This window comes from Thermobia domestica, chromosome 4 (assembly GCF_964235325.1).
Source record: "Thermobia domestica chromosome 4, izTheDome1.hap1.1, whole genome shotgun sequence".
In the NCBI taxonomy this organism is placed as follows: domain Eukaryota; kingdom Metazoa; phylum Arthropoda; class Insecta; order Zygentoma; family Lepismatidae; genus Thermobia; species Thermobia domestica.
In genome coordinates this window covers 28,333,097-28,359,867 of record NC_137457.1, presented here as the reverse complement: position 1 = coordinate 28,359,867, position 26,771 = coordinate 28,333,097, and the positions used below count along the sequence as shown (strand labels likewise).

The following is a 26,771-nucleotide window of genomic DNA, read 5'->3' as shown; positions in this document are numbered from 1 at the left end:
AAAATATATCGTTTATTTTTTGACGCTCTTAAAAGTAGCTCTAAGTAGCAATATTACAACCCATCGCCCCCTCCAGAAGTCCGTCCTAGATCCGCCCCTGTCAGCAGGTCATGTGACAGAAGAACAACACTAGCACCACCGCTGTCCAGAAGAGGGCATAAAACACCATGTAAGATTGTCATCGACATTAGTTTCGGCTGGTGGCTCAGTAGTAGAGCGTTCACCTTTAGTGCATGGGGTCCCGAGGTTCAAACCCTGCTCCTGCCAAGTGAACTTTATGGTGGACAAACACCATGTGTATGGGTTTTCTCGGGGTTCTCCTGTTTCCTCCACTTTCTTCATTCCATCATTTCATTCATTTCTCATCATCACCGTCTCCTTTTATCCTAGCCGGCATAAGCATGAGACGTAAAACTCAAAAAAATTCATATAATTTATAACTAGTTTCGGCTGATTATTTCTGCTATCTTAGCTTTTCTGGAGCTCTGAGAGTTGTAAACTAACTGAAGCCTCTGAGCTTGTTTGGAACTCTGTGGGAATTCAACCACTCTTAGCTTGCCTGGAGTTCTGAGAGATTGTAACCGCAACCACATAGCTTGTCTGCAACTCTGTGGTGTCCCTGCCGGCTTAGCTTGCCTGGAGCTCCGCGGAACATCAGTCTGTCTTTGTTTGCCTGGAGCACTGAGAATTCCTAAATCGATTCCTGTTTGTTAAAATGCTATACCTACTACATTATCAAAGTAATTTTACAATATTTTGTTCGTTTGTTTAGTGAAGTTTAGTGTCCATCTTCAGAACCGATGTTATATGAGACATGAATCTACAATTTAAGTGGAATCCAAACAATAGTAATGCATTGAAATTTTCTAATTCTCTCCCATCAGTAGTCGAATCCGTGACCACGTGCTCATAGCTACCAGACCAGGGAGGAGGGCTGCCTCTTAATATGGAACGACTTTTTTTTAAAAAAAAAAATCATTGGGTGTTTATGAAGAAATCTATAAAACGTTATTTTTTTAAAATATAAGTACGAGTACAATTGCATTTCTTCAAGAAACCACTCTTCCAAACCAGGCCCGCAACCAGACATTGAAGTTTGGGGGAGGGACATGTATAAGATAGAGGGAGCCAAGTCATTAAAAATTCTCTTACAAATGTCTAAATTGAAATTTTTGTATTAATAATAGCATTTTGTATTGAGGTCTGGAGGGGCCATGAAAAGTTTAGGCGGTCCTGGCCCTCCTCTAGTTGCGGGCCTGTTCCGGACATCGTTTCTAAAATTGACATACTGTAAACAAGACCTCTACAAATTTGTCTACTTTTTTTCGGCTACAAAAGATATCTTTGAAAAGAAAAACTCAGATACAATTATTATTTTTTTAAAAAAATATACCTTTGTCTAGCATCTGAGACATAGGAATTCAAAACATGTTAAAGACATAACTTATGAAATGAAGATCCTTTCCTTTCATAACAATTGTTAAAACCAAGTATGTGTCTGAAAAATGTAGTATTTGTCAGTTACAATTAGGAAGTTCCGATTTTCTATGACATAAGCCGTGGATGACAACAGCATTTGGCCTGAAATATCTGCTGTTCTAAAAATGGCGCCCGCGGACCACAGAATAAACCGAAAAAAGTATATACATCACGTCAAAATAAGACGGAAAAAATATGTACGTTCGTATATTTGTATACCTTTCAGGTCTTTGTCTGGAGACACGAATTGCACTATGTGGCAACGTCGTAAATAAAGAACCTTAGAGCAGATCTACCAATCTATCAAATAGTTATCTCAATTCATTGCAGAAGACAACTATAGATTGACACAAGCATCACTGATTAGTGTAGTAATGAATTTAGCTACTTGAGTATTCATAGAGTAACGTTTATTGTTCCAAATTAATCTGCGACGATGCCACATTGTAAAATTTTGATTTCCATAGCGGCTAAAAGAAGAATCGGAGGGCATACCATCATATAACATTTTCGATTTGTTTTGGTCTGTAGAATAGTGCTCTGTGGTCCGCGCGCGCCATTTTTAGAACACCCAATATAAACCTTGAATAAGGAGGTTATGAGATCAGACTTCAGTGGACACCAGCAAGTACAGAAAAACGATTCGATGAATTTCTTGCCAATAAAGAGAAGTACACCGGGCCAGTAGGAATCTACGAGCTAGCAAGGGTTTCCATAGAGGCCAGAGTGATCACCTCCTTACTTTTGTAAACCAGCCAAGACAAATAAAGACCGAAAATAGCTTAAATACGTCATCAGAATGAACAGCGTAATGCAGGTATCGGATTCTCCATGTTTTTCCTTCCACCTTATAACGTCCTCGTTTTTACCTCAGTTCTGTAATTATTCAAACTCTTTTCCTTATCATTAAATTCTTTTAGCAAGATTAGCGTTCCTAGTAATTAGAAATAGGGGTACCCACAGGAGGTTGTAGGGGGCAGGTTGCACCAATGAGATTTTTTGAGGAAGGGAAGGCACGTCATTTTTCATTGAAAATAGCACAATTACACTTTAGTTATATCACAGTGATTGCGTTAAAGAACTCTGAATTAAATTTAAAAAGTTAGCCCACAACGCAAAGTATTTTCGTTTTTCGCAACCCTCTCGGGTCTCCTCTGCTAGGTTTTAAGGGGAGAGAAAATGGAGGGATAAAGATAAACTTTGGGGGCACCCGAGCACTTGGAGTAATGGGCACTGCTGCCTGGAAACTATATAAGACTCGCGTGTTACACTAAAAGTATGTAACTACATTTTGAAGTATAAATTGTTAACACGCTGTTTGACGCAAAGCGACAAAGTTTTCGTAGATTTAACCGGAAAATATCCTACTGTAAACTGTATATTTACGTAACTATATGAACCCCCATCGGTACATATTTTCACTTCCTTTATCACTGAGCACTTTTGGAAATGATATCAACGCAGTGTCATCAATAAATTTCTTTTATAATCAATAATTATCAAGGCACAGTTGGGAGAAGATAGTAGTTTTCATACCTAGTTTTTGTTATATATGGATATGAATAATAATATATTGATGTATGTGAGTAGAGCGTGGGTAGTACAATTCCATTTCTTTCCTTTTTTAAATACGTGTTTCTTTTGTGTCCTTTGAGTTAGGATATAATTTACGATCATCACCACTGAGGATTCGCCACCAATTCATGGGTTTTAGTTATTACGCATCGCATTATTCTTCATATTGTTCTCAAAAACAAACCAAAATCGAATTCATCATTTTTGCCTTTGTCTTCCCGGATCTTTCAGTCTTTTGTTTAGTTAAATTGTGGTTAAATGAAAGAATTATCTTTTTTTATGAAATTGTATTGTTTTATATTGATAATGTTAAGTATCACTCCTCTGATGAACGAGTGTATTTGTTAAGCATTACCTGTCTGATAAATGAATGGATTTTTCTTTTTCTGGAGTTGCTGCTGTTGTGTTCACGAAATATGAAGTAGGGGAGCAGTAGTTGGGAGGGTTAGCTGTGGGTGATTTTCTGCTCTATCTGTCAGGGTTGCCCAACCAGAGGAGCAGTAGATGTCAATTATTTACCATTATCATCATAGGAATTATTCTGCCTTTATTGGAAGGTCACGTGCTGCAACTGAGAAGCTTGCATTCTTCACAGTCTTCCGCTAACCTCTTCGTCTTCACGTACTATTTCTCTGTTTTGATATCGTCCATTAATTGTAATCTCCTTCACCCCCTTCCCGTTTTTTGTGCCACCATACCCTCTTAAACCTCCCATCCAGTTTCTCTTCCTCTTCTTAATAATACCTAAAATTCTTTTTTTTTTTTCTCCTCTAAAATTTCTAACACCCTCTCATTCGTTTTCCGCTCAACCCAACTAATTCTGTCCATTCTTCTCGACACGTACATTTCGAAACGTTTTTTATCATTTTTGAGTGATGGTCTATGTTTTCGACCCATACAGCACAATACTCCACACGAAAGACTTTATTAGTCTTTTTCTCAACTCTTTGTTCAAGGTCCCACAAAGTAGTATTCTTCCTGCTAAAGGATTATTTCGCGATTCCTATCCTTGCTTTTATTTCACATTCACACTTCATATCATCACTAATAATGTTTCACAGATATCAAAAACAACTCACCTGTTCTACTTTCCCCCTCCTACTTCTATATTTGACGCCGATCCCCAGTCTCAGACTGAGGGGTATAGGGTCCCGATAGGAGTGTCACTTGGAACCCATCTTCCCTTCCCATATAACATGTAGAAGCCTCACAAAGTATACTAAGTTTCGTCTTATTTCTTTTCTTCTTCTGCTCATTGTAATGACTATTTCCAATGGGGTTTCATAAAATGCTAACTAGAGCATTACCAATATAATTTGAAATTAGAGTTAATATTCACAAAAAGATGAAATGGTTGCTTCACGAATATTGTTTCGTTGGACACACAAAAGCCTTCAATTATATGTTGAAACATTTTAAGATTTTATCTTTTGTTTCCTAATGTATGTGTGTATCAAATTTTATTTATAGTCTATATGTCTTTAGGAAACCAAAAGCTGATATGAACACCCAGGTATATGGTTTATTATAAGTATTTAAGTATATAAGAAATATTACTGAATCATATTATGGCACTGCTGGGAGACTCAAAGTTAAAGGAAACACAAGAAGCTAACCACTCACTATGTTAAAAGCGTCAACAACCTCTCCAGTTCTACGGAAGATTCACAGAGCTTTTCTAACACCTTTTCAACACTGAGGTCCCTCGTGGCTAAGCGGTTAACGTACGCGCCTTTGGTGTGTGAGACTCGGGTTCGATTCCCGGTGGGAGCTCATGTGGTTAATCAGTAGGTCCCATGTCATATAGCCTCACTACTGAAAGGAACATTAAACTCAAAATCAACTCAACTCAACCTTCTCAACGTTGATAATACTAGAGACATCATATTCCATGCTGATTAATATAAAGTTTCCAATATGTCCTGAGACAGGAGAAAGCGCAATTTTGTTTTAATTAATTTCAGTTTTCAGAATACTCGTTTGCAGCATATATGGGTATATGGTAATGTTATGGTATATTTATAGGCGACATAGAGTGCATTTAATGAGCTCTTCTGTTGTATAAGGTCAAAATGAATATCTGCTACACAGGACAAGCATGTGCCACTAACTCTTACAAGTTTTTACACTTTCTTATCCTCCTTTTCCTTCGGATCATTGAAATCGCCTTCGATGCATTCCTGTTTGGTAGTTTCTCCAATTTTTTTGAAGGTTACGACACAAACAGATAAAACTTCGTACATGTTTGTGAATTTTACAAGTTCTTTCGATAGTTGAGCCTTATCGAGGTTTAACTTTGTTGCAGTTGCTGCAAATGCATTCTCTGTAAGCCGTTTTTTATTTTATTTCGTTGAAACATTTAGGATCTAGCAACCGCAAATCTTTAAATAATTGACAAGAAGGTTCAAACCTTTATTGCACACTATTTACTGCTACATTCAAAATCTCATAATAATGTTCCACTTTAAAGAGGTCTGATGGGTTCAAGTCTTTGCCTCTCTCATCAGCCATTCTTTTCTTCTTCGATAGCCGACGAATAGAAAAATCTTCAATCTCAATGTCAATATAATATTCCCTTAATTGCAGATTCGTTGCTTTGCAAAAGTCTTTTGCTTTGTCATATACTTTTGCAAATTCCTTAACCTAGTGTTGAAGTTCACGTAATTTTGCTACTAAATTCCAAGCAGGGGTGTATTTCAGAGCTTGTGACTGTAAATATTTTGAGACTGGAGTTGTTAACTCGAATAGGTCATCATACACAGCACACATAACAATGGTTTGGGATTCATACCATTTATGCAACATAATGGTCTGGACTTGAAACTTCGTTTTTGCATCGAACTGTCTGCTGGTTGTAACGTCGTTTAGGAACAATAGAAAAGTCAGAAATCGGTTGCTTTGGAAGACTATTGCATCTTGGTCTTTCCCTTGATGAATGTGGGTATCAATGATCGCATTTAAAGCTCTGTGTTTACTCAACCAACGAGTAGCTCCAATTTTTTGAAGCCTTCAAAGCTTGTCATTTCCAGTATAATTCTGTACTCATTCCAGTGTAATTTCCAGTCATTTCCAGTATTATTCCATCCACACATCCATGTGCTAAATGTAATTCAGACAGCAACACTGCGCTTGTCTGAGTGATACCAAATATATTCACTGCTGCTTCATCTTGCTCTGTGGAATCTACCATTACCAAATTAAGGACATGAGCCATACAATGTGTGCACCGATTTTCAGGATTATCCTGTTTCAAATAACTCTGCACGCCTTCGTAGCAACCTTTTATATTCCACGCCCCATGAACAATCCACCACGTTTGCCATAGGTACACCATGCTTATTGAGCATGTCTTTCACCAGTTGATATATACCCAATCCGGTCGTATCATGAGCCAAAACAAAACTCTGAAGACGTTCAAGCGCTTTTCTATTGATTAAGTAGCGAACAACCACTCTAAGCCAGTGGTTCTCAAACTTTCCGATAACACGGACTTCCTATTCATTCGGAAAGTAATCTGCGGACCCCCTTGCAATGCTATATGAAATTTCATGTGGTATTAAAAAATATACTAATTAGAATTACGACTGACAAGAAAAAATCAAGAAAAATTATGCAATACGTAATTTATTCTAAAGATACATTATTATTTCCTAGTGAACAAAATTTCAGTTGTAAATAGAGTAACTTTCAAAACTGAAAATCATTTTTTTAAAAAGTAAATCCACTTGATATTCTTAAATGTGGGATCACTAATGTGAGGAATGAAATTCTTTGTGTTTTTCAATAATTGCATTAAAATCTGGAATAAGTTTTGTGACCATCAATCTTAGGTCCGATTCCACCACGTTAAGGCAATTTCGCTTTAAGGTTTTAGTACTGCAAAGAGCTGAAAAGGTCTGCTCACATAAGTAAGTGTTAGGGAAAGACATCAAATGTTGCAGTGCCTTTTTCGACAACTCTTCATACTTACAGCGCACACGCAACCAAAAGCTACAAAGTTCATTTTCTTTGAAAACGTTTTTCCATAAAGTATCGCAGTATAGTTCCAATAGCTTTTTTTGTTCTGTGTTAGAGAAATTCATAGCTTTTATGTCATGGATTTCTACATTAGTGAAAGGATTTTCAATCCAACCATTACCAGGCTGTTGGACAGGGAGATATTCTCGAAAATTTGCAGCTAATGCTTTCAAGTGTTCTGTGCATTTCAGCAGAGAATTTTTCACCTGAAAGATTAGCCAAATCCTTGAGCACTGGAAATGCTGAATAGTTATTATTTTGTACTCGTACTGCCCACAGCTGTAGTTTCTTAATCTTAAAAATACTTTTTTTTTTTTTTTGCATAACAGCTGTCAGTTCCATTTTGTTACAACAGAATTAAATTTTTTAGGCCTCGAAGACCCCACTTTGAGAATCACTGCTCTAAGCTGTTCCAGTGACGAAACATCTTGAGTCGAGTGAATCAGTACACTAAATGTTTGAGCTTTTTTTTTTTTTTTTTTTTTAAATGTCAGATAGAATGTACTGCTGAATGGTGTGTTCTATAATGAGTATGAGTTTGTTTATGAATGTCTTCGACAAAAAGATGACTAACGAACCGGGTCATTTTCCCTTTGCCCTCCCCTTTCTTTCTTCTAATTCGTTCCTACGCTTGCTCAGTTTTATGGACTCGTGCACATGTTCGTTCAGAACATTATCTTATTTGCTGACGAGTAGAATGAGCTCAAAGAAGCCTCCATGATTAGTCCCTCTCTTTCGAAGCATCCATGGCGTTTTCCATAAAGCTTTCAGATTTGTTTACGCGTGATGGGCACCTGCTCTGTTTTTTTATGGTGTTGCAATAACTTGTCAAACGAGAAACAGAGGGCCCCAACAGCACTTTATAAAAGTCAGTCTCATTTCGACATACATGGGGCACCAATACACATTTAGACAATATGATGCTGTGGCTCCATTCTACATATTGTTGAAATAAATCCTTACTATGCCACAAAAGGCCCCAAACATGACTTTATAATACTACTGTTAGTTTCATTCCAATAATGGAACTCCAAGACCACATTTCAATGCCGAACTCTGGGAACGGAATAAACTATAGCGAGTAACTATGCTCCAACACAGCAAACATGTTTTATCTTACTTGACAAGTTATTCAATATTCATTTATATATGTATATATAATATAATATAATATTTAGAGAGGGCCCCAACAGGAAAACCTGCCATCCTGCCCTGGCCAGTCCGATCCTGCCGATCCCTTCGTTCCAGTTACCATGGCTTTTGTATTTCTAACAATAATTTTTCATCCCATATTCTTCACAGCCTTTCCGCAAGTTTTCTAACATCTTATTGATTTTCTCTTCAGATTCTCAACAAGCGCCATGCCATCTTCATTACGTAGGCTCTTCTTCACCATCTCTTCTAGATAGTTTTTAAATAATGTTGGCGGGAAACAGCATTCCTATCGAACTCTCCATTCAATTGTACTCCCTTCTGTCATTTCCTCCCACCAACGCGTACTGTTTGGTTCATGTATAAGTTTCTTATGAGTCTTTGATCTTTCCATTCGTACTCAACCTTCTTCAGAGCTTCCAACAACAGTTTCCAATTCATGCGTCAAAAGCCTTTCCAAGATCAATAAACACCACATATCTCTCTTTCCCTTTTTCTATAAACCTTTCACTGATCAATTTTAATAATCCAATTGCATTTCTTGTGCCCTTACCTCTCCTGAAGCCGAATTCTTCCTCTTCAACTTCTTAGGCTGTGTTTAAATTTGTAATGCTTCACACTGATGTGATGCATTAACAGAAACATTTTTATACAGTTTGAGTTATATGCTTTTTTATATTTAATGATTCCATATATATATATATATATATATATATATATATATATATATATATATATATATATATATATATATATATATATATATAATATTTTCAAGAGTGAATACAATCACACCCATATTCTGAATCTAGCAAAAAGTCTTCATATATTTATATGGCTCGTAAATTTAAAGGTGGGAAAAAATGTTTGATATTTGTCCCCTTTTGAAGGAAATAACAAAGTGAAGTAACATTAAATATATATATATATATATATATATATATATATATATATATATATATATATATATATATATATATATATATATATATATATATATATATATATATATATTACAGGTTTTCAGATATAAAAATATGTATTTTTAATCGTCGTTAAAAATCCTATAAAATTGTGAAAATTCAGTAGAATTGAAGAGAAAATTTACAACTTGACAAACTTCGAGATTTGAAGGAGGTAAGGTATTGCATGAATCTAGTAAACATAAATAGCTGCTAAAAAGTTAATCCTTTGAGGATTTCTAATGTCGATTTTGTAGTCAGGTCATTTCGGAGAGTAATGCTGTAAACCCTATAGTCGGGTCATTTCGGTGAGTAATGTTGTAAGCCATGTAGTCGGGTCATTTCTCTAACGCTGAAATCCTGTAGTCAGGCCATTTCCGAGAGTAACGCTGTAAACCCTATTTTCGGGTTATTCGGTAACGCTGCAAGCCCTCTAGTCGGGCTATTCAGTAACGCTGCAAACCCTGTAATCGGGTTTTTCGGTGAATTATGGTGTAAAACCTGTAGTCGGGTCATTTCGGTGAGTAACGATGTAACCCTGTAGTCGGGTCATTTCGGTGAGTACTGCTGTAAACCCTGTAGTCGGGTCATTTCGGTGAGTAATGCTGTAAACCCTGTAGTCTGGTCATTTCGGTGAGAAACGGTGTAACCCTGTAGTCGGGACATTTCCATGAGTAACGCAGTAAACTCTGCAGTCAAGCCGTTTTACAGAGTAACGCTGTAAACCATATAGTCGGGTCATTGCGGTGAATAACGTTGTAACCTCTGTAATCAGGTCATTTCGGTGAGTAACGCTGCCTTTGGCGTGGGAGATCCGGGTTCGATTTCCGGCGGGAGCTCATGTGGTTCGGATTCCACGTTAATCAGTAGGTTCACGTCTCATATAGACTCGCTGCTGAAAAAGACGCTAAACTAAAATCAACTCAACTCTTTAGTCGGGTCATTTCGGTGAGTAATGCTGTAAACGCTGTAGTCGCGTCATTTCGATGAGTAACGCTGTAAATCCTTCTAGCTTTCAGGACAAGATTCCAAAAATGCATTGATGTGAGTTTTGCCCAGAAAGTGTGCCCAATTGTGCCCAATAGGCTAAAGGAGATGCGTGATTAATGAAAGTGCCTACTTATAAAACACATAATGGATTGAGATTGTCAGGGAGAACTGGAGAACCCATGGACACGATGTTGTCCATTACAACCTCATTTATCCTGGAATCCAGTCAGGGACTCCTAGCACTGGAGTGATGAATTTTGTCCAGTTGGATGTGTACCGATGACGATGACAGACATGCAGTATTGCCAGATAAAATTCTATAAGGACTTCTATTATTGTTATTATTACAATGGGTTCTGGTACTAATAAGGTTTTCAGTCTTTTTTTTTTTTTTTTTTTTTACGTTTGGGCTTCGAAATGTTTCTTCCACGTTTTTTCTCGGTCTTCAGTTTCCTCTTTTAACTCCCGATATTTTCTTCTATGTTTCAAATCGTCGATCAGTTGGTGTTCTTCTTCTTCCTATTCCTTGCTTTCCTTCCATCTTTCCTTCTATGGCGTTATGAAAGGGACAATTTCTTCGCAAGATGTGTTCAATTCAATTGGCCTTCCTACCGAAGGATGCTGGTCAAAAGCGCCCTCTTCTCTCCTATCCGGTCGTTAAAACATGGTCGTTTGTTACTCTCTCTGTCTGTTTTATGTTCTCTATCTTCTTCCAATACCACGTTTCAAAGCTCTCTAAATATTTCTTCTCTAACTTCCGTAATGTTCAAGTCTCAGATACTATACAATCATACAGTCTAAGGCCATATATAGCATTTGACCAACTTCTTACTTACTCCAATATTAAACCTAGTAGTTAAGAGTAATCTTTTCTTGTTGAATGCTTCTTTGGCATGGTAAGGACTTCTGTGTAGGACAAATTTTATTTTAGTATCTATGTTCATTATAAAGTTTTAGCGACTTGAAATGTCGTAAGTATTTTAAGAAAATTCTATTCATGCTACATTTGTATAGTACTTTTTTGTAAGTCTTTCGATGTGCATTTATCAAAATTTACCTCTTTTCCTACTTAAATCATTCCCATTTAAATTTCCTTTTATATTTTTCATATGTAGCCTGTAATGAACTTGTTATACTTTATTATTTCTTTTATGTAAGGAAAGAAATATCTTTTTATTCCATGTTCCAAAGAGGATGATGGTTGTGTTTTATTGCTTGTTCCATCTTCCTTTTTTTTACTGATGAAAAGAAAATACATTTGGAAGTAAAATAACAAATGGCACTGCATATATCAACTGAAAAGACTCCTTGTGATGAATAACAAAATTGAGAAATCTTCCTCTCTCTTCACTTTTCATTTTTTGTTAAGAAAATAAAACCTTTTTTCTTTAATGGACGATTTATTGTCATTCAACATTCTTAAGAGTCTTCATCCCGGCGAAATTAAAATACCGCTAATTTTACAGTAATTATGTGATATCTTCAAATAGATAAAAGATAATTGAAATATGGAACAAGAGCACCCTAGACAATATTATTTTGCGTGAGGTACCGTTATCACAAGTCACCTAGTGGCTTTTATGTTTTCAGCTGTTTAGAAACGCGAAAATAAATGCCGATTTTCAAAATGGCTCGAAATCGAAAGCAGATAAGTGAGTCGTGATAACGGTTTCTCATGTAAAATAATGTCTTGGGCGCTCTTGTTCCACATTTCGATTTATCTTTTATCTATTTGAAGATATCACATAATTGCTGTAAAATTAGCGGTATTTTAATTTGGCCGGGATGAAGACTCTTAAGTCTTAGTTATGTGTTGGTTTTCTTTTTTTTCGCTCCCATTTATACTTTAGAGCGATGATAGGAGCAGTGGCGGATGTAGCGTGGGGCTGGGGGACACCTAGCCTCCAAAGTTTTTTGAGTGACGGAAACAATTGAGCTATATTTATATAGAAAGTGTATAGTAAACACATGATATGCCCAGCATAGTCTGGGTACTGGCTATCCCCTTCAGTTTTCATCTTCTAGATCCGCTACTGGATAGGAGAGAAGAAAGTATGGTGATCGTGAAAAAACAAATCGAATTCGAAATTTCAACAGATTTACACGTTTCATGGCTCGTACGTATTGGAAAACGGATTTCTCGATGTCTGTCCATCCGTTCATTCCGATCTCTATTCTCTTGCCTAGAGCTCATACCGTCTAACGGTATGAAATTCTCCTCCTCGGTGAATTTCATACCATTGAACGGTATGAGCTCTAGGCGAGTGAATTTTGTTCTTACATTCCAAGAAGAGTAGCTTATTGAAGGATGAAAACAAAAAAATAAATAAATAAAATAAAATAAAATAAATAAAAGTGATTTTCTCGGAAATGGCTACAACAATTTGCCTATAGATTGTGCCTATATACTTGCCTATAGATTCTGCCTTTACCTATACAATTGAAAATAGATTCTGCCTATACAATTGCTTATAGATTTTGTATTTGCCTATACAATTGCTTATAGATTCTGCTTATATGTTCTATCTATACATGTGCCTATACATTCTTGCGTAACACTTGGAAATCACTCAGACTTACTAACGTGGGTGAAGCTCGTGCTCGCTCAATCTCTCGCTTAATAAGGGCTGAGCTCACTGTCCTTGATGGGTTCCCCAAACAAACAAAATGAAGAAATTCATCCAATACCCGATCTTCTGATCTGGAATTCCATAACATTGGAGGGTTGAGCAAATCGTCTATGAGCAATACATTGATCTTCATTGTAGAGAAATGTGGTACAATGACAGACATAGGAGCTGAGGCGAAGAATAACCTACTGTTCAAGTAGGGCCTAATCCCGTCTCCCTACTGAACATCTAACACGTACCATTGTCTCCAGTGGTGTACGTGGTATCTCAGCGAAGTATGTTAAACGTAACTAAGGTAGGCAGGCTTGGTGTTCCAGGAGTATCCCAGATAGCGGTGTACTCTACTGGATGTGATCGTATCGTGAAGTTCTGTATCTAGCTTTGCCTTCGGTCAAGAGAATGTGTACCTTCTCTTAACGTCCGGCACTGATACTGGAGATCCCGGTAGACTCCCACTTGGTAGGGGAGTTTCCTTCACCATTAAAGGTAACTGCGACCTTCAGTTCGGTCCTTCGTGCAATGGGCGTATTCCATACCATATTTGTGATAAAGGTTTAAACCGACCGCCCTAGGCAGGAGAACTGCAACTGAAGATGAGTAGGGTGTTCACTGGGGGTCAGTTCTACCAGTGATAGGCTATTTGTGATAAAGATTTAAATTGACCGTCCTATATGGGAGAACTGCAATTGAAGGCGAGTAGGGTGCTCACTGCGGGCCGATCCAAACCAATGATAGGCTATTTGTGATAGAGATTTAAACTGACCGCTCTAGGCGGGAGCAACTGAAAGTGAGTAGGGTGCTCACTGGGAGTTGGTTCAACCGGTGATATTCTATTTGTGGTAAAGGTTTCAACTGACTGCCCTAAGCGGGAAAACTGCAACTGAAGGTGAGTAGGGTGCTCACTGGGAGTCGGTTCAACCAACGATAGGCTAGGAGAAGGATTATTGGGTTCTTTGCGTGCATATTCTGATTTATCTTCCCTTAATGTCCAGTATTCGAGTTTCAATAATGAAGAAATTTGAGATGTACCAGTAATAATGGTGTATTATCATGAATGGTAAATCTTTGAGTTTAACATCCCACATTTGTGCCCTTTAGGCTAAGGAATACGAATGATCAAGGTCATTGAATGATTATGGAAGAATTGTTGGCATGATGATGTGGGAGGAAACGGAAGCACCTTGAGAAAACCCACGTTATCATGTATGGTTGTGGTGTCGTATGCAATATGCTACTTCGTAGAAAGGCCTGTGTTCTGTATCCGGTGAGGGACAATAAGGCGATCATCACTCCGCGTATGTACAGGTGTCCTCAATGGTGTTTTCTCACTCCCTCGGACGCAGAGTGTCTGTCGCTATCCATTTAGTACAGCTTACAGTCTCACAGGCTCGCGAGTTGGGGCATTTTGCTGTAGAATGTTTTATACTGGCTTCAACTAAACGAATAAAACAGCTTGAATTTGTGCAAAAGAGTTGAATCCAGATAAGAATTTTAATTCTATTAATAATAAAAATCCCCAAAATACAGTTCCGTGTTTTTACAACGTGAAATATGAAAGAATACGGAACACATTAGAACACATTGAAAAAACCGTCGATATCCTGTTATATTTCTCTCATTTTCTGCCATTGAGCTCGTATACAAAGTACATGCAATACCATTTTTCCGTTTTCGAATGATCGGTTTGAATATAATAACATATATATCGATCCATCTACGTTAAGCTCTCTCCATTTACCTATTCAATTCTTAGAATATATATACTTTTTCTTTTGAAAAATAAAAGAAAAATATGATTTCTAAAAAAAAAAAAAAAAAAAAATCAAGGCGAGGAAACGATAACGTAATGAAGGGTATATTATACATGACGCTGGTGTTGACAGATTCAATTTGTTCATACATCATTCTATTTTCAACAACCACTTGCCGATAGAAAAGCAGAAATTCAAATAGGAATAATCGTCTTATATATATATATATATATATATATATATATATATATATATATATATATATATATATATATATATATATATATATATATATATATATATAAATATGAGTGTGTGTCAAGAGAAAAATGACAAGCTCTCAGAACAGGATATTTCGTTTTTGATGAAATGTTCGTTAAAATTTTAGTTTGAATACGATAGCAGCCCTATAAGTTTCCCGATCTAGATTTTTTTTTAATAGTATCACAGCATCCGTGAATTCCATATTTTTCAATATTTCTTTATTGCAACTTTTTTATCGGTGCATTTCATTTTATTTTATTTATTTTTTTATTTTTTATTTATTTTTTTTTGTATCTCTGTATATACTGTATGAAGGTATGACAATTGATGTCTCGGAATCCACATACAAAAACCATATGTTGAAAATTTAATCCTAAAATGCGACACACCAGAAAATAGTGAGAAAATGAAAAAGCGTCAAAATTTATTTTTAAAAAAATGCTGGAAAAATGAAATCGTTAGGTTTTACGTGCCACAGTTATGTAGGGTATGGTAGGCTAAAAGAGGCGGTGATTATGAGAAATGAAGAAAATGGGAGGAAACGGGAGAACCCCGATAAAACTCTCACACACGGTGTTTGTGCACCACAAAGTACACTTGGCGAGAGCTGGGATCGAACCAAGGACCCCATGCACCAGAGGTGAATGCTCTATCACTGAGCCACTGCGGCCCCCTTAAAAATGCTGTTATAAAATGCATTAAAATGACATTTTTTGAGTAGGGATAAAATGGAAAACTAAGACTAAAACCAGCAGGTGCTCTTTCTAAGTTTGAGGATTAAGAAATGTCACTTAAACATTTAATCATGCCCAATGCTTTAGTCCCATTTCTTCGTTTTATATATATATAGCCTTTTGGTAGAGTCAATAATAGTCCAGGATTAACCCTTCACCAATTTTGTTATAAAAATAATTAGTTATAGAATAAATTAGTTTTTTTCGTAATATACAAAATCAGTGTTTGTCCTAAGCATACGTCGGTCGGTCGGAGGGGGGCGCGGTGGCTCAGTGGTACAGCGTTCATCTCCGGTGCTTGGGGTCTCTGGTTCAACCCCAGCTCGGGCCGTGTGGACTTAGTGGTGGACAAACACCGTGCTCGTGGGTTTTCTCGGGGTTCTCACGTTTCCTCCCACTTTCTTCATTCCACCATTTCATTCATTTCTCATCATCACCGTCTCCTTTATCCTAACCGGCATAACCGTGGGACGTAAAACTCAAAAGATTTCATTTCATTTCATTTTGTCGGTCGGTCGGAGTTCTGTTGAGTATCAATAATAATCAGTCAGTGAGTAATAATGACGAGTGTGCAATATTAACTATGGAGCTTCAAATATATACGAGGATCATCCAGAAATTAAAGACCTTGAAACAAATTGAAATAAAAACTTTGTTGTTAAAACGGGCACCGTAACTGCTATTAAAAAATGGGTCAACAGTATTCGTTGAGCAATATCAGGATCGGCCGCAAACTATTAAAGTACTGACAAGGGAAGGCCCCACAGGTTGTCGCTCAAATCTGGTTGCCACATAGCACACGTGATAGAGTAATAGAGTACCACTACACTTCAGTGTTATGTTTAGTGATAATAGTACATTTTAAATCTGTACACATTTGTATATGGTGCTATTTCAAACAAAATACTTTTATGATGAGTTGGCAACACTGCTTCATCTATGACAACTTTTTGTGGTTTTCGATACGGCATTTTGTTCTCATTATACAGTGCACCTTTTGTTTTGATTGCTTTAACGGTTATGAAGATATTTACTTTAAACGTACATAATTCCATGATATAATTTTTTGGATATTCAAATTTTGAAGCTCCGTAGCTCCTATCCTTCTGGTCAATAGCACCTTAAATTTTGCTAATTTTCATTTCTCAGTATACTTTATCAGATGTGCTATGTGGCAATCAAATTCTAGGGACAACTTGTGGGACCTTCCCTTGTGAGAGATGCTGCCATATACGTATACAATGAATTAAATACAATTTTTCTATAACTAATCATTGCTTTCAATGTTAGCAAAAAACGTGTAGGAAGCCTGTGCCTTCAAGCTAAGATAAAGCAAAGCATTTTCATTATTTACCGTAACTTAGTGTTTCTATGTATCTCTTTGCCATAATCCACTGTGAAGCAACTTTTTTGAGCGATATATATATATATATATATATATATATATATATATATATATATATATATATATATGGCCGGATTTAGGGGGTGCACCGGAGCACGTGGACCCCCCTCCGTTCTGAATATACACAGTCTAAAGTGAGAAACTGGCAGTGGAAATAGCAATACTTTCCTAAAATTTCATGTCATGTTTCCGTTTCGGGCTTATAAGAAAGCGGTTTTGCTAAACACAATAGTTTAAGTCGGTTCCTCATACACATCACAGATGCCTAAAGGCATTTTTTAAAAAATAAATTTGATTCAGATGTACTGATAGTTATTGGTGCACCCCCCTCCGAAAATCCTGGTTCCGGTCCTGTATATATAGGATCCGGTGTGTGTGGATGGGTGGGTGGGTGTGGGTGTCTGTACAATCTCCTGTAAGTGCATTTTATAAAATTACTAATTACTAATTACTAACTATTTAATGTTTCATCTTTATTTAATATCCTGCAGTGAATTGAAAAAACAAAAACTTCTAGAAAGCTGTAGTTCGCAATTTTTCCGTTAGAAGGCGCCATGTAAATGTCTCAAATCAGCTCTCTGTTGTCAATTCAAGCAACTAATGCATAATTATCTGACTGCGAATATAGGCAATCTAATACATTTGTAATAACGTCATTAATTTTACAATTAAATGATTAGCTAGAGCGAGAGATAATGTTTCTGTGTTCTGGATTAAGTTACGGCTCTGATTAGTATGAAAGTGTGTAAAATGTAAGTTACAAGATTTGACAGAAAAAGCAAACAATAATGAAAAAATAACGTAATAGGGCATAGTAAAAAGCAGAGTACTCGAATATAATCCAATCCCTTAAAATTTGAAGGAAAAAAAAGGAAAATAATAAATTAGATTTAAGGGGAAAAAATAAATGATTTGGTTTCACCATGTACCATTTACAGTATCTAGTATTTGGAAAGCAGTTTTCGGGCCAACGTAGTATACTGGTGTACCGATAGCGTTGGGTTGCATTTTATCAAATGTTCATTCTTCAATAAGAGAACAAGAAGTCTTCCCTTTGCTTATCCAACCGAGAAATGTTGTTGGAAGCAATCAGATAAGAAATATTTGCAGTTGTTTTTACTCAGCCGTGGATCCAGAACCTCTTGCTATCTTTGGATCACCGTTTTTCTTGCAAAAATAGTGAAAAATGTGAGAAAATATAACCCACTGAATCAGCGTACATCACAGAATTTTCATTTCTGAGAGAAGACCTGGAAATTAGTATGTGTTCAATTTAGGATGGCAGAAATGTATGCCATAGCCAATTGTCAGTTTACTGCTGAATAAAAGTCTGTCCAGCTCCTCTTCACAGCTGTCTATGTTGAATAATTCGCTTGTACGTTACTTTACGTTGTTGATCGATTTAATTACGCTATATGAAGAAAGTAAAAATGCTTTCAAAGTCTTGACTGCAAGACCAATCGGAAAATGATCATTAGGAAGACCTAGGCGCAGATGGGATGACAATATTAAGATAGATCTCGCAGAGATTGGAATACAAAGTAGAAAGTGGGTTCAGTTAGCTAAGGATAGAAGTCAGTGGACAGCTTTTGTGAGTGCGGCATTGAACCTCCGGGTTCCATAGGCCATAGAGTTAGATAGTTCTATGAGGACGTTTCCAGTGTGTCTTCTTTTCTATTTCGTTAATCGTAAGAATAAGTTAATGGTAACTACGTGACTTGGTCGATTTTCGATTCTAAAAGTGCGTATACTTCTGGTAGCTTTCTCTTACAGTTCGTGTGTTTTCTGATACATCAGATCATACCTTACACGTTGTTAAAGTTCCATTGTTTCTTCACAAACTTCATACTTTACACGTTGTTAAAGTTCCATTATTTCTTCACATACTTCATACCTTACACGTCGTTAAAGTTCCATTATTTCTTCACATTATTTCTCCATGTACTTCCCTTTCTAGTTCTGTTAGTTTCGCTTCTCAATTCATTATTGAGCCTTCTATATTCTTTGGTATCCATGGTTTTCTCCCGTCTGCGTTGTTCCATCTTCATAAACATCGCTTTAGTTACCCACGGTTTTCCAGGTGCTCTTCCCATCTGTCAATATTGTTGTTCAGTGCATCTAGTTGAATTTGCTTAATTGTTTCTCTCTTCTTCCATATCAGTATCCAGAGTTCGTTCGTTCGATTTTCAGTTTCTTCTTTTTTTTAAAAAAAAAATTGACTTTACCCAAGCATGCACTTCCACCACTAGGAGATTGTGGTCCGAATCCATGTCCGCTCCTGGTAGTGTTTTTCCGTCCCATAAACTATTCCTGAAATGTTGCTTGACAAGCACGTAATCTATTTGGTAGCATTTCACCTGTCTCGTGGACTTTTGCACATGTTTTTTCTTTTCTTCAAGTACGTATTCTTCACTACTATTATTATCTTGCTTACCAAAGTCGATAAGCATCTCTGTTTGTGCTTTTCTTCAGCCTCCGAATGATTGCACCCCCTTCCTCACAACTTCTTCTCTCACTACACTGTTGAAGTCTCTTATTCCTATGGTCTTGACTGTACCTCTTCCGTCCTGATGTAGTGTCACTGATTTCGTCATATATTTCCTCTATTTCATTGTCATTATGGTCGGTTGTTCACTTATACTCTTGTATTATCACGATATCCATTGGGTTTGCACTTAGCTTTACCAGAAATTATTACAGCATTACACTTTCTTTACACTTTTTTACTACTTTGTTTCTTATTACTATCGCGATACTATTGTCGGCTTTAACTCCACCTCCACTCTTTAATTTTCCAACACTATTTTACTTTTCTCTGACCATCAGACTTTACTTAAGCCCACTACGTTTACGTTACATTTATCCATTTTCACTTTTAAATCTTCAAGTGTGCCTGCTTATGTACGTCCGAGTTCCTATGCTGAAATAAAAGTTACTATTATTTTCATCTTTGATTATTGTTCACGGAGTGCTTCCCGCCCGGAGGTTCGATCAGGGGTCTATTTTATTTCCGGAATATTTTATCTAAGGAAGTACCATTATTGTGGTTGTTCTCTCCGTCCCTTCTCGAAAAAAAATAATGTGGTAGTATTCCCATTTCCTTTCCACATCTTCATGCCGTTGACCACCTTGTGGTTCATCCGCCTTTTAGGACTGCTTGCCCTCCAAAGGACAAGAATGTGCCCTGGCATCTACCTGCTCATCTACCGTCCGAGGAGGCCGTTGGGACCTGGTAGAAGCTGACTCCTAATCCCTGGAATCAACCGGTCCCCACCTACGTTGGCCACCTAAGGTTTTGTCAATATGGTCTGGGATTTAACCAATGACCGTTCTTCGCACAAGAAGTAAGAACTCTTCCATCTCTTCGATAGGAGTCTGTTTCTTTACCACTACACCAGAAATTCCTCATAAGAACTCTCTCACTGAGCTCCCGTGTCATCTATTTATTTGAAAGCATAATGGTTATCACACAATAAACAACTAAAACAATAAATTTGACTCACTGTAAATTATGTTTTCTTAATTACGCAAACACTGTTGAGATTAAATAGTAAAACGAGAATAGTGATTTAGTGTGGATGGATCGTCATGCAAGCGCATTATGTTGCAGGAAGTCATATCGGCAAAGGATCAACATTTTATCAATACAACCTCATGAAAAAAATATTGAAATACGTACTAATTTCCATAGTAAGGAGCGATAAAATGCTAATTTTCGTCGATGTGACATCCGCAGGAGTCGCTACTGGAATATATTTTGAAATTTAATTCTTGATGCGGAACAGATCATCAATTATTATTTCTAACATCGATAGTTTATCACTATTTGGCCTATAGTTATACCATGACGGTTAATCAAAATTAAGCTTTCACGTGGAATCGAACCCGAGAACATCATACATAAATTACTCAAAAGTCAAAGCTCCAAATTTTATGTATAATGTATAAAAGCATCAGAGTTCTTATTTGTTTGATATATGTATGTTAATGAAACGCATTTGTACTGTTGAGACTAACATTTTAACCTGCAAGGAAAAAAAAAAAACATACACACAAAGCTTTTTACCCTTTAGTTGTAAATGTTGTGAAGTGAAGCTCTAAAAAAAAGTATGTATCCATTGATGTTAGAAAGAATGCAGATGTTTTACAGAGATCTTTTTTATGTTCTTTGCCACAGATTATTCGAGAGCGGCTACCGGGCCATCCCCGGAGAGATGGTGTTGTTTGGAACTCCACCCCCGGCGCCTTGCTCACGTTACCACAGTTTGCCGATAGTTGGCGCCACTATCCTTTCTACCTGTCAGCCCTCGGGGAAAAACCTGGTGACAACTTCACCGCAGTCATCTACACCCAGCTGAGTGGCCCTTCAGTGAGCATGGCGTCGCCCTTGTATAGGCTTATCAGGAATGTTGCCAGAAGCGCCTATGTGTCGAGGGTAAGTAGCGACACCTACTAACATATTTTGGTATTATCTGATTTTTCTCTCTTGCTTTTAAAAAAATATTCTTCAAATACAGAAAGGTCTGTAAGTTGGTTGGTGAAAATATCTGTAAGCGCACGCACGAAATAAATTTGTTTATATTTTAATGAATATTCCTTTATTATCTCACATTTTCTTTATAAGTTTACTTCTGCTTTATTTATTTAAATTTCTTTTAGTAACTTTAGATTTTCCATACTTCATTCATTTCCTTTAAGGAACGTTTTATTTTTTTACAAGCTTTATGATTTCTTATATTAATTTATATTTCCTTTATTAGTTTACCTTTCCCTTATAAGCTTAACATTTCCTTTATTCATTTGCATTACCTTTCAAAACATTACATTTCCTTTATAAGCTTAACATTTCCTTTATTCATTTGCATTACCTTTCAAAATTTTACATTTCCTTTATAAGCTTAACATTTCCTTTGTTCATTTGCTTTACCTTTCAAAATTTTACATTTCCTTTATAAGCTTAACATTTCCTTTGTTCATTTGCTTTACCTTTCAAAATTTTACATTTCCTTTATAAGCTTAACATTTCCTTTGTTCATTTGTATTACCTTTCAAAACATTACATTTCCTTTATAAGCATAACATTTCCTTTGTTCATTTGCTTTAGCTTTCAAAACATTACATTTACTTTATAAGCTTAATATTTCCTTTGTTCATTTGTATTACCTTTCAAAATATTAAGTTTCTTTTATAACGTTCATATTTCCTTGTTGATTTACGGTATCTGTACAAACTGTACATTTCCTTTAGAAACCTTATATTTTCTTTATTAATATAAATGTCCATTTTAAACCTTAATTTCCTTCAGAAACCTTGATTTTCTCGTACATTACCTTCGCAAACTATATTTCTTGTATAAACTTGACATTTTGTTTTCTAACTTGCATTTTCCTTACATCTTACACTGCCCGTATTTTCTTCCTTCATAAACCTTATATTTTCTGTCTTCACATAAATGTACATTTTAAACCTTAATTTCCTCGTTCATTAAATTTGGAAGCTATAGTTCTTGTATAAACTTGAAATTTGGTTTCTAACTTGTGTTTTCTTTACATTCTACACTATCTGTATTAATTTAAATTTCCTTTATAAACCTCACATTTTCTTAACAAACATGCATTTTCGTAATCACCTTGCATTATCTTTCGAAGCCGTAAATGTATAGCAACTTACATTTCCCTTACAAACTGTATATTTCATTTACAAATGTGATGTTTCTTTTATTAAATTCCGTTTCCTTTTGTAACATGAAGCTGCTCCTTTTAAGACTAGCCCCACTGTTACCGGTCAGGAATGCAAATCTAATTTTTAAACATTCCCCACATTTAATTTCAATTAATTGGTTTACGGATAGCTTAAGCACTTTAGTAACCAGATGAATTTAATTATTATGCAAATATCTAGAACTTAGAAGGCAATTTGGGATAAAAGAAAATCTTATGTCCAAAAACTATCCTTTATAGGATAGCAAAACTTGATAACAACTTTTAACAATAACTAAATTAGTTGAATATATATCTGAGCAGAATTTAATATATACAGGGTGTTTCAAAACAACACCGACAATGTTTGGCAGGTGATTCTTGACACCAAGATAAGACGAAAAGTATAGACCAACCTGGGTGCACAAATGCTTCCTTTCGGAGTTATAGGCTGTCAAACAAAAGAAAAAAAAGAATTTTAAAGGCCCTTAGCTCCAAAACTATGAGACCTACCGTAGTTGGGTCAAGACTCCACTTAAGAACTAATATGTGCCAAAAATATATGTTACATAATCCTAAGATACTCACACAACTATATATAGAGGGAGTTCGGCTACGGGCATACAAATTGAATTACTCACCAACTACCTCTATAAAAATTGTTGTAGAAGTACCGTAGTATTTTGAAACTTGGATATTTGGATAGGGCACATACTAGTTTCTAAATGAAGTCTTTACCCGACTACGGTAAGTCCAATAATTTTTTAGCTATGGGCCTTTAAATCTCTTTTTTTTTATGTTTTCGGCAGCCTATAAATCCGAAAGGAAGCATTTGTACACCCAGGTTGGTCTATACTTTTCGCCTTATCTTGGTGTCAGGAATCGCCTGCCAAACGTTGTCGGTGTTGTTTTGAAACACCCTATATATAAATTTACTGTGTCATTACTATTTGGCCTAGAGTCATGGTTCAAATGTCATTTTCTTCAGTATAACGCGCCCTTTCCAACGGTATTACTCACATGTCCGTATTGTACACCAGAACCGGAAAAATGAAAAATAAAAAAGACGGAATTTCTTCCTGAAAAATCACCCCCTCGGAACAGTTGCGCCCCTTGGGCTCGGCCCTGGTTTCAGGTAGGGATCTGAAAAAAATTTGAGAAACACTAAAACGTACACACAATTCGTATGCAAAGTTTCAATCTGATTATCTTGAAAGCTAAAGGCGTGAAAATTTTTTAAAATTTGCCTTAAGAAAGAAAAATAAAGTCACGTTCCTTCGTCCCACTTGTCACCGCAAAGTTGACCACCAGTCCCAAAACACATCTGAGGTATTATTTGGTCCATCCTTGACTTGACCAATAAAAATGGCTTAAATACCTGTTATAAAACCTAAATAAGCGGTCAAAGACGATACTACGCCAAGGTATAACAACATACCATAAATCCTAAAAGAGTTCATAGAATAAGTTTAATCAATTCTTATAACCATTTGATGAAAAACAGCTTTGCCTTACATTTCAATTTCAATCCACACGTAACGTAAATCATAAACATTTACCTCATCAATATAACAAATATAATTTTTTTTCAACTCACCAGATATTTTATAACAATAACAAATACAACCCCTTGGCATTCGACAGCTTAAATAACGCTTATGATATTTGATATTATCAGTAAAACTTTATGGGTTCTTTAAACTGCTTTCGACCGTTTGATACTAGTTTGTAACTAACGCCTACATTCGAATTACGACAGCAATAATTCCCAAATTCGTCACTATTGACGCTACAAGCTATTCTTTGTACTTTGTAGTTATTAATTTTATCAGTACATGATGCATGCTCATTCTTGTTCTTTTGGTAAGCAGGATATAATGCATGTGCTTCTCTCTGTCAACCTTTATTATTATTATTATTATTATTATTATTATTATTATTATTATTATTATTATTATTATTAGTAGTAGTAGTAGTAGTAGTAGTAGTAGTAGTAGTAGTAGTAGTAGTAGTAGTAGTAGTAGAAGAAGAAGAAGAAGAAGAAGAGGGAGATTCAAACTTGTCAACGAAATATGATACAAAAATTCCAGATATCCAGATTTAATATTTGAAAATATATTTAAAAAGGTCGGCATTCTTGGAAAAGCTTGTGTCCAGAGACCAGCGCTCGAAGTGTTACTATACTGATTGAGTCCGCAATATTGATTTATAACTTAGCTGAAGGCACTATCAGGAAAGATGTTTCAAGATATGATAGCAGGCTACTGTTGGGCACTCAAAAGAGATGTTTTTGTATCGACGTAATCCTTAAAAAAAAAAAAAAAAAAAAAAACTTTCACATACATTAGGTACCTAAATGTAGTTTCAGCTAAGACATTATACTATCATAATGTAGGGTTGAGAAAAATGTTTCTCATTCGATTACTTAAAATCATAGGTGATTAAAAAATTGCTCGAAAAATATATTTAAATCTTCATGAAAAAGTTTATATAAGTCACCCATTGTTTCTCTTTCAATAGAGTATGAGGTACTTGGTTCGACCCTAGCTCGCACCAAGTGAGCTTTGTGGTGGACCAACACCGTTTGCATTGATTTTCTCGGATTCTCTTTTTTTCTCCCAGTTTCTTCATTCCACCATTTCATTCATTTCTCGTCATCACTGTCTCCTTTAGCCTAGCCTGCATAACCGTGGGACGTAAAACTTAAAGATTTCATTTCATTTTTTATTTTAATAGAAAGAAGTTTAATTTTGTTAACAAATGTAAATTATAGCTTTTATTTTACTGAAACAGCTTGATTTTTAAGTGTATATTTAGTATATATACTATATTGTTTTTAAAGTTGAACGTTCAACGATTATGTTCTGTGGTTAAGGGAGATTATGATTATGGTAATAGTGAATGAAATAGTGGAATGCAAAAACCGCAGAATCGTGATAAAACTAACGCACATGGTGTTTGTTTACCACATAGCTTACTTATGAGAGCCGGGATCGAGCCACGCACCAGAGATGAGCCATTCTACCATCGTGACCCTCAATTTACTACCGACCTTCTTCTAGCAATGACACACAGACATGCACTTCTCACAGTGACGTAAATGTTTTGGAACAATAGTTACTTGTTTCGTTTTTATTGCAATATTAACCCTACTTACAAAATAGCCCTCGTGTATATATATATATATATATATATATATATATATATATATATATATATATATATATATATATAGAGAGAGAGAGAGAGAGAGAGAGAGAGAGAGAGAGAGAGAAGTGGAAGTAAAGAAGTCTTCCGTGCAATCTTGAAGTCCAATTTCCAGAAGCGACAGCCACCTATGTTTCATCCTGTCAACGATGAAGTATGATACAGATTGTGCTGTGCTTTCTACCAACTCCCTTCGCTACGCTTCTGCCATATTGTGTGTTCTCCTCTCCCGACTTGGAAGAATATTTTATCCCACTGCGTGTGCTGGTTGGATCGTTTTACGAAAATGACGCTGTAGCATCACTTATTATATACAGGGTGTTTCTGCATAATGGTGATAGAACCTTTCAACTACTCATACATAGAATCTAGAATGTTCATACACACAAAGCATCATCGTAAATGACGTTTAAACCAGTAGCTAGTTTTCCGACGGAAAAAGATCATTCTTGGCAAGACGCGCGCACACAGAAATTTTTGTTGGGAGGAATCCAAAGCATGGGGCTTCCAGTACTACAAGACATTATGTCTGTGTTATTGAATAGGTGTTATTCTGCATTCGAAAAGTCTATAAGAAGTTTTTAAGTAGTGTCACCTGTATTCTCAGAAAAAAAAATGATACAACTTGATTGTTTTTATCATACGAAAACCAGGGCTACAGGTGTAGTGTTAGGCTGCAAGAGTACATAAATAACCTTTCTGCTATGTAAGTATAGTTTTATTTGGAAACTGTAGATATGTATGTCTAATTACGAAGTTTTGAGGGGTTCCGAATCCGGTGGGCCCCCCGCGTGGGTGCACTCCTATAAGTGGCTGGAGCGGATCCAGGACGGACTTTTGGGGGGAGGGGGACGGTGCGTTGTAATACTGCTACTTTTAAGAGCTCCAAACTCTGGGATGGGCTTT

General features: G+C 36.2%; 1 protein-coding gene across 1 annotated transcript in view; it reads left to right on the top strand.

Annotated features, from left to right (window-relative positions):
* LOC145683798 (exostosin-1-like) overlaps positions 1–26,771 on the top strand; it is a 96,147-nt gene that overhangs the window by 24,055 nt on the left and 45,321 nt on the right. Inside the window, exon 3 of the mRNA XM_081755384.1 lies at positions 21,137–21,394. Within this exon, the coding sequence (XP_081611510.1) occupies positions 21,137–21,394 (258 nt within the window). The remainder of the gene's footprint in view (positions 1–21,136; positions 21,395–26,771) is intronic.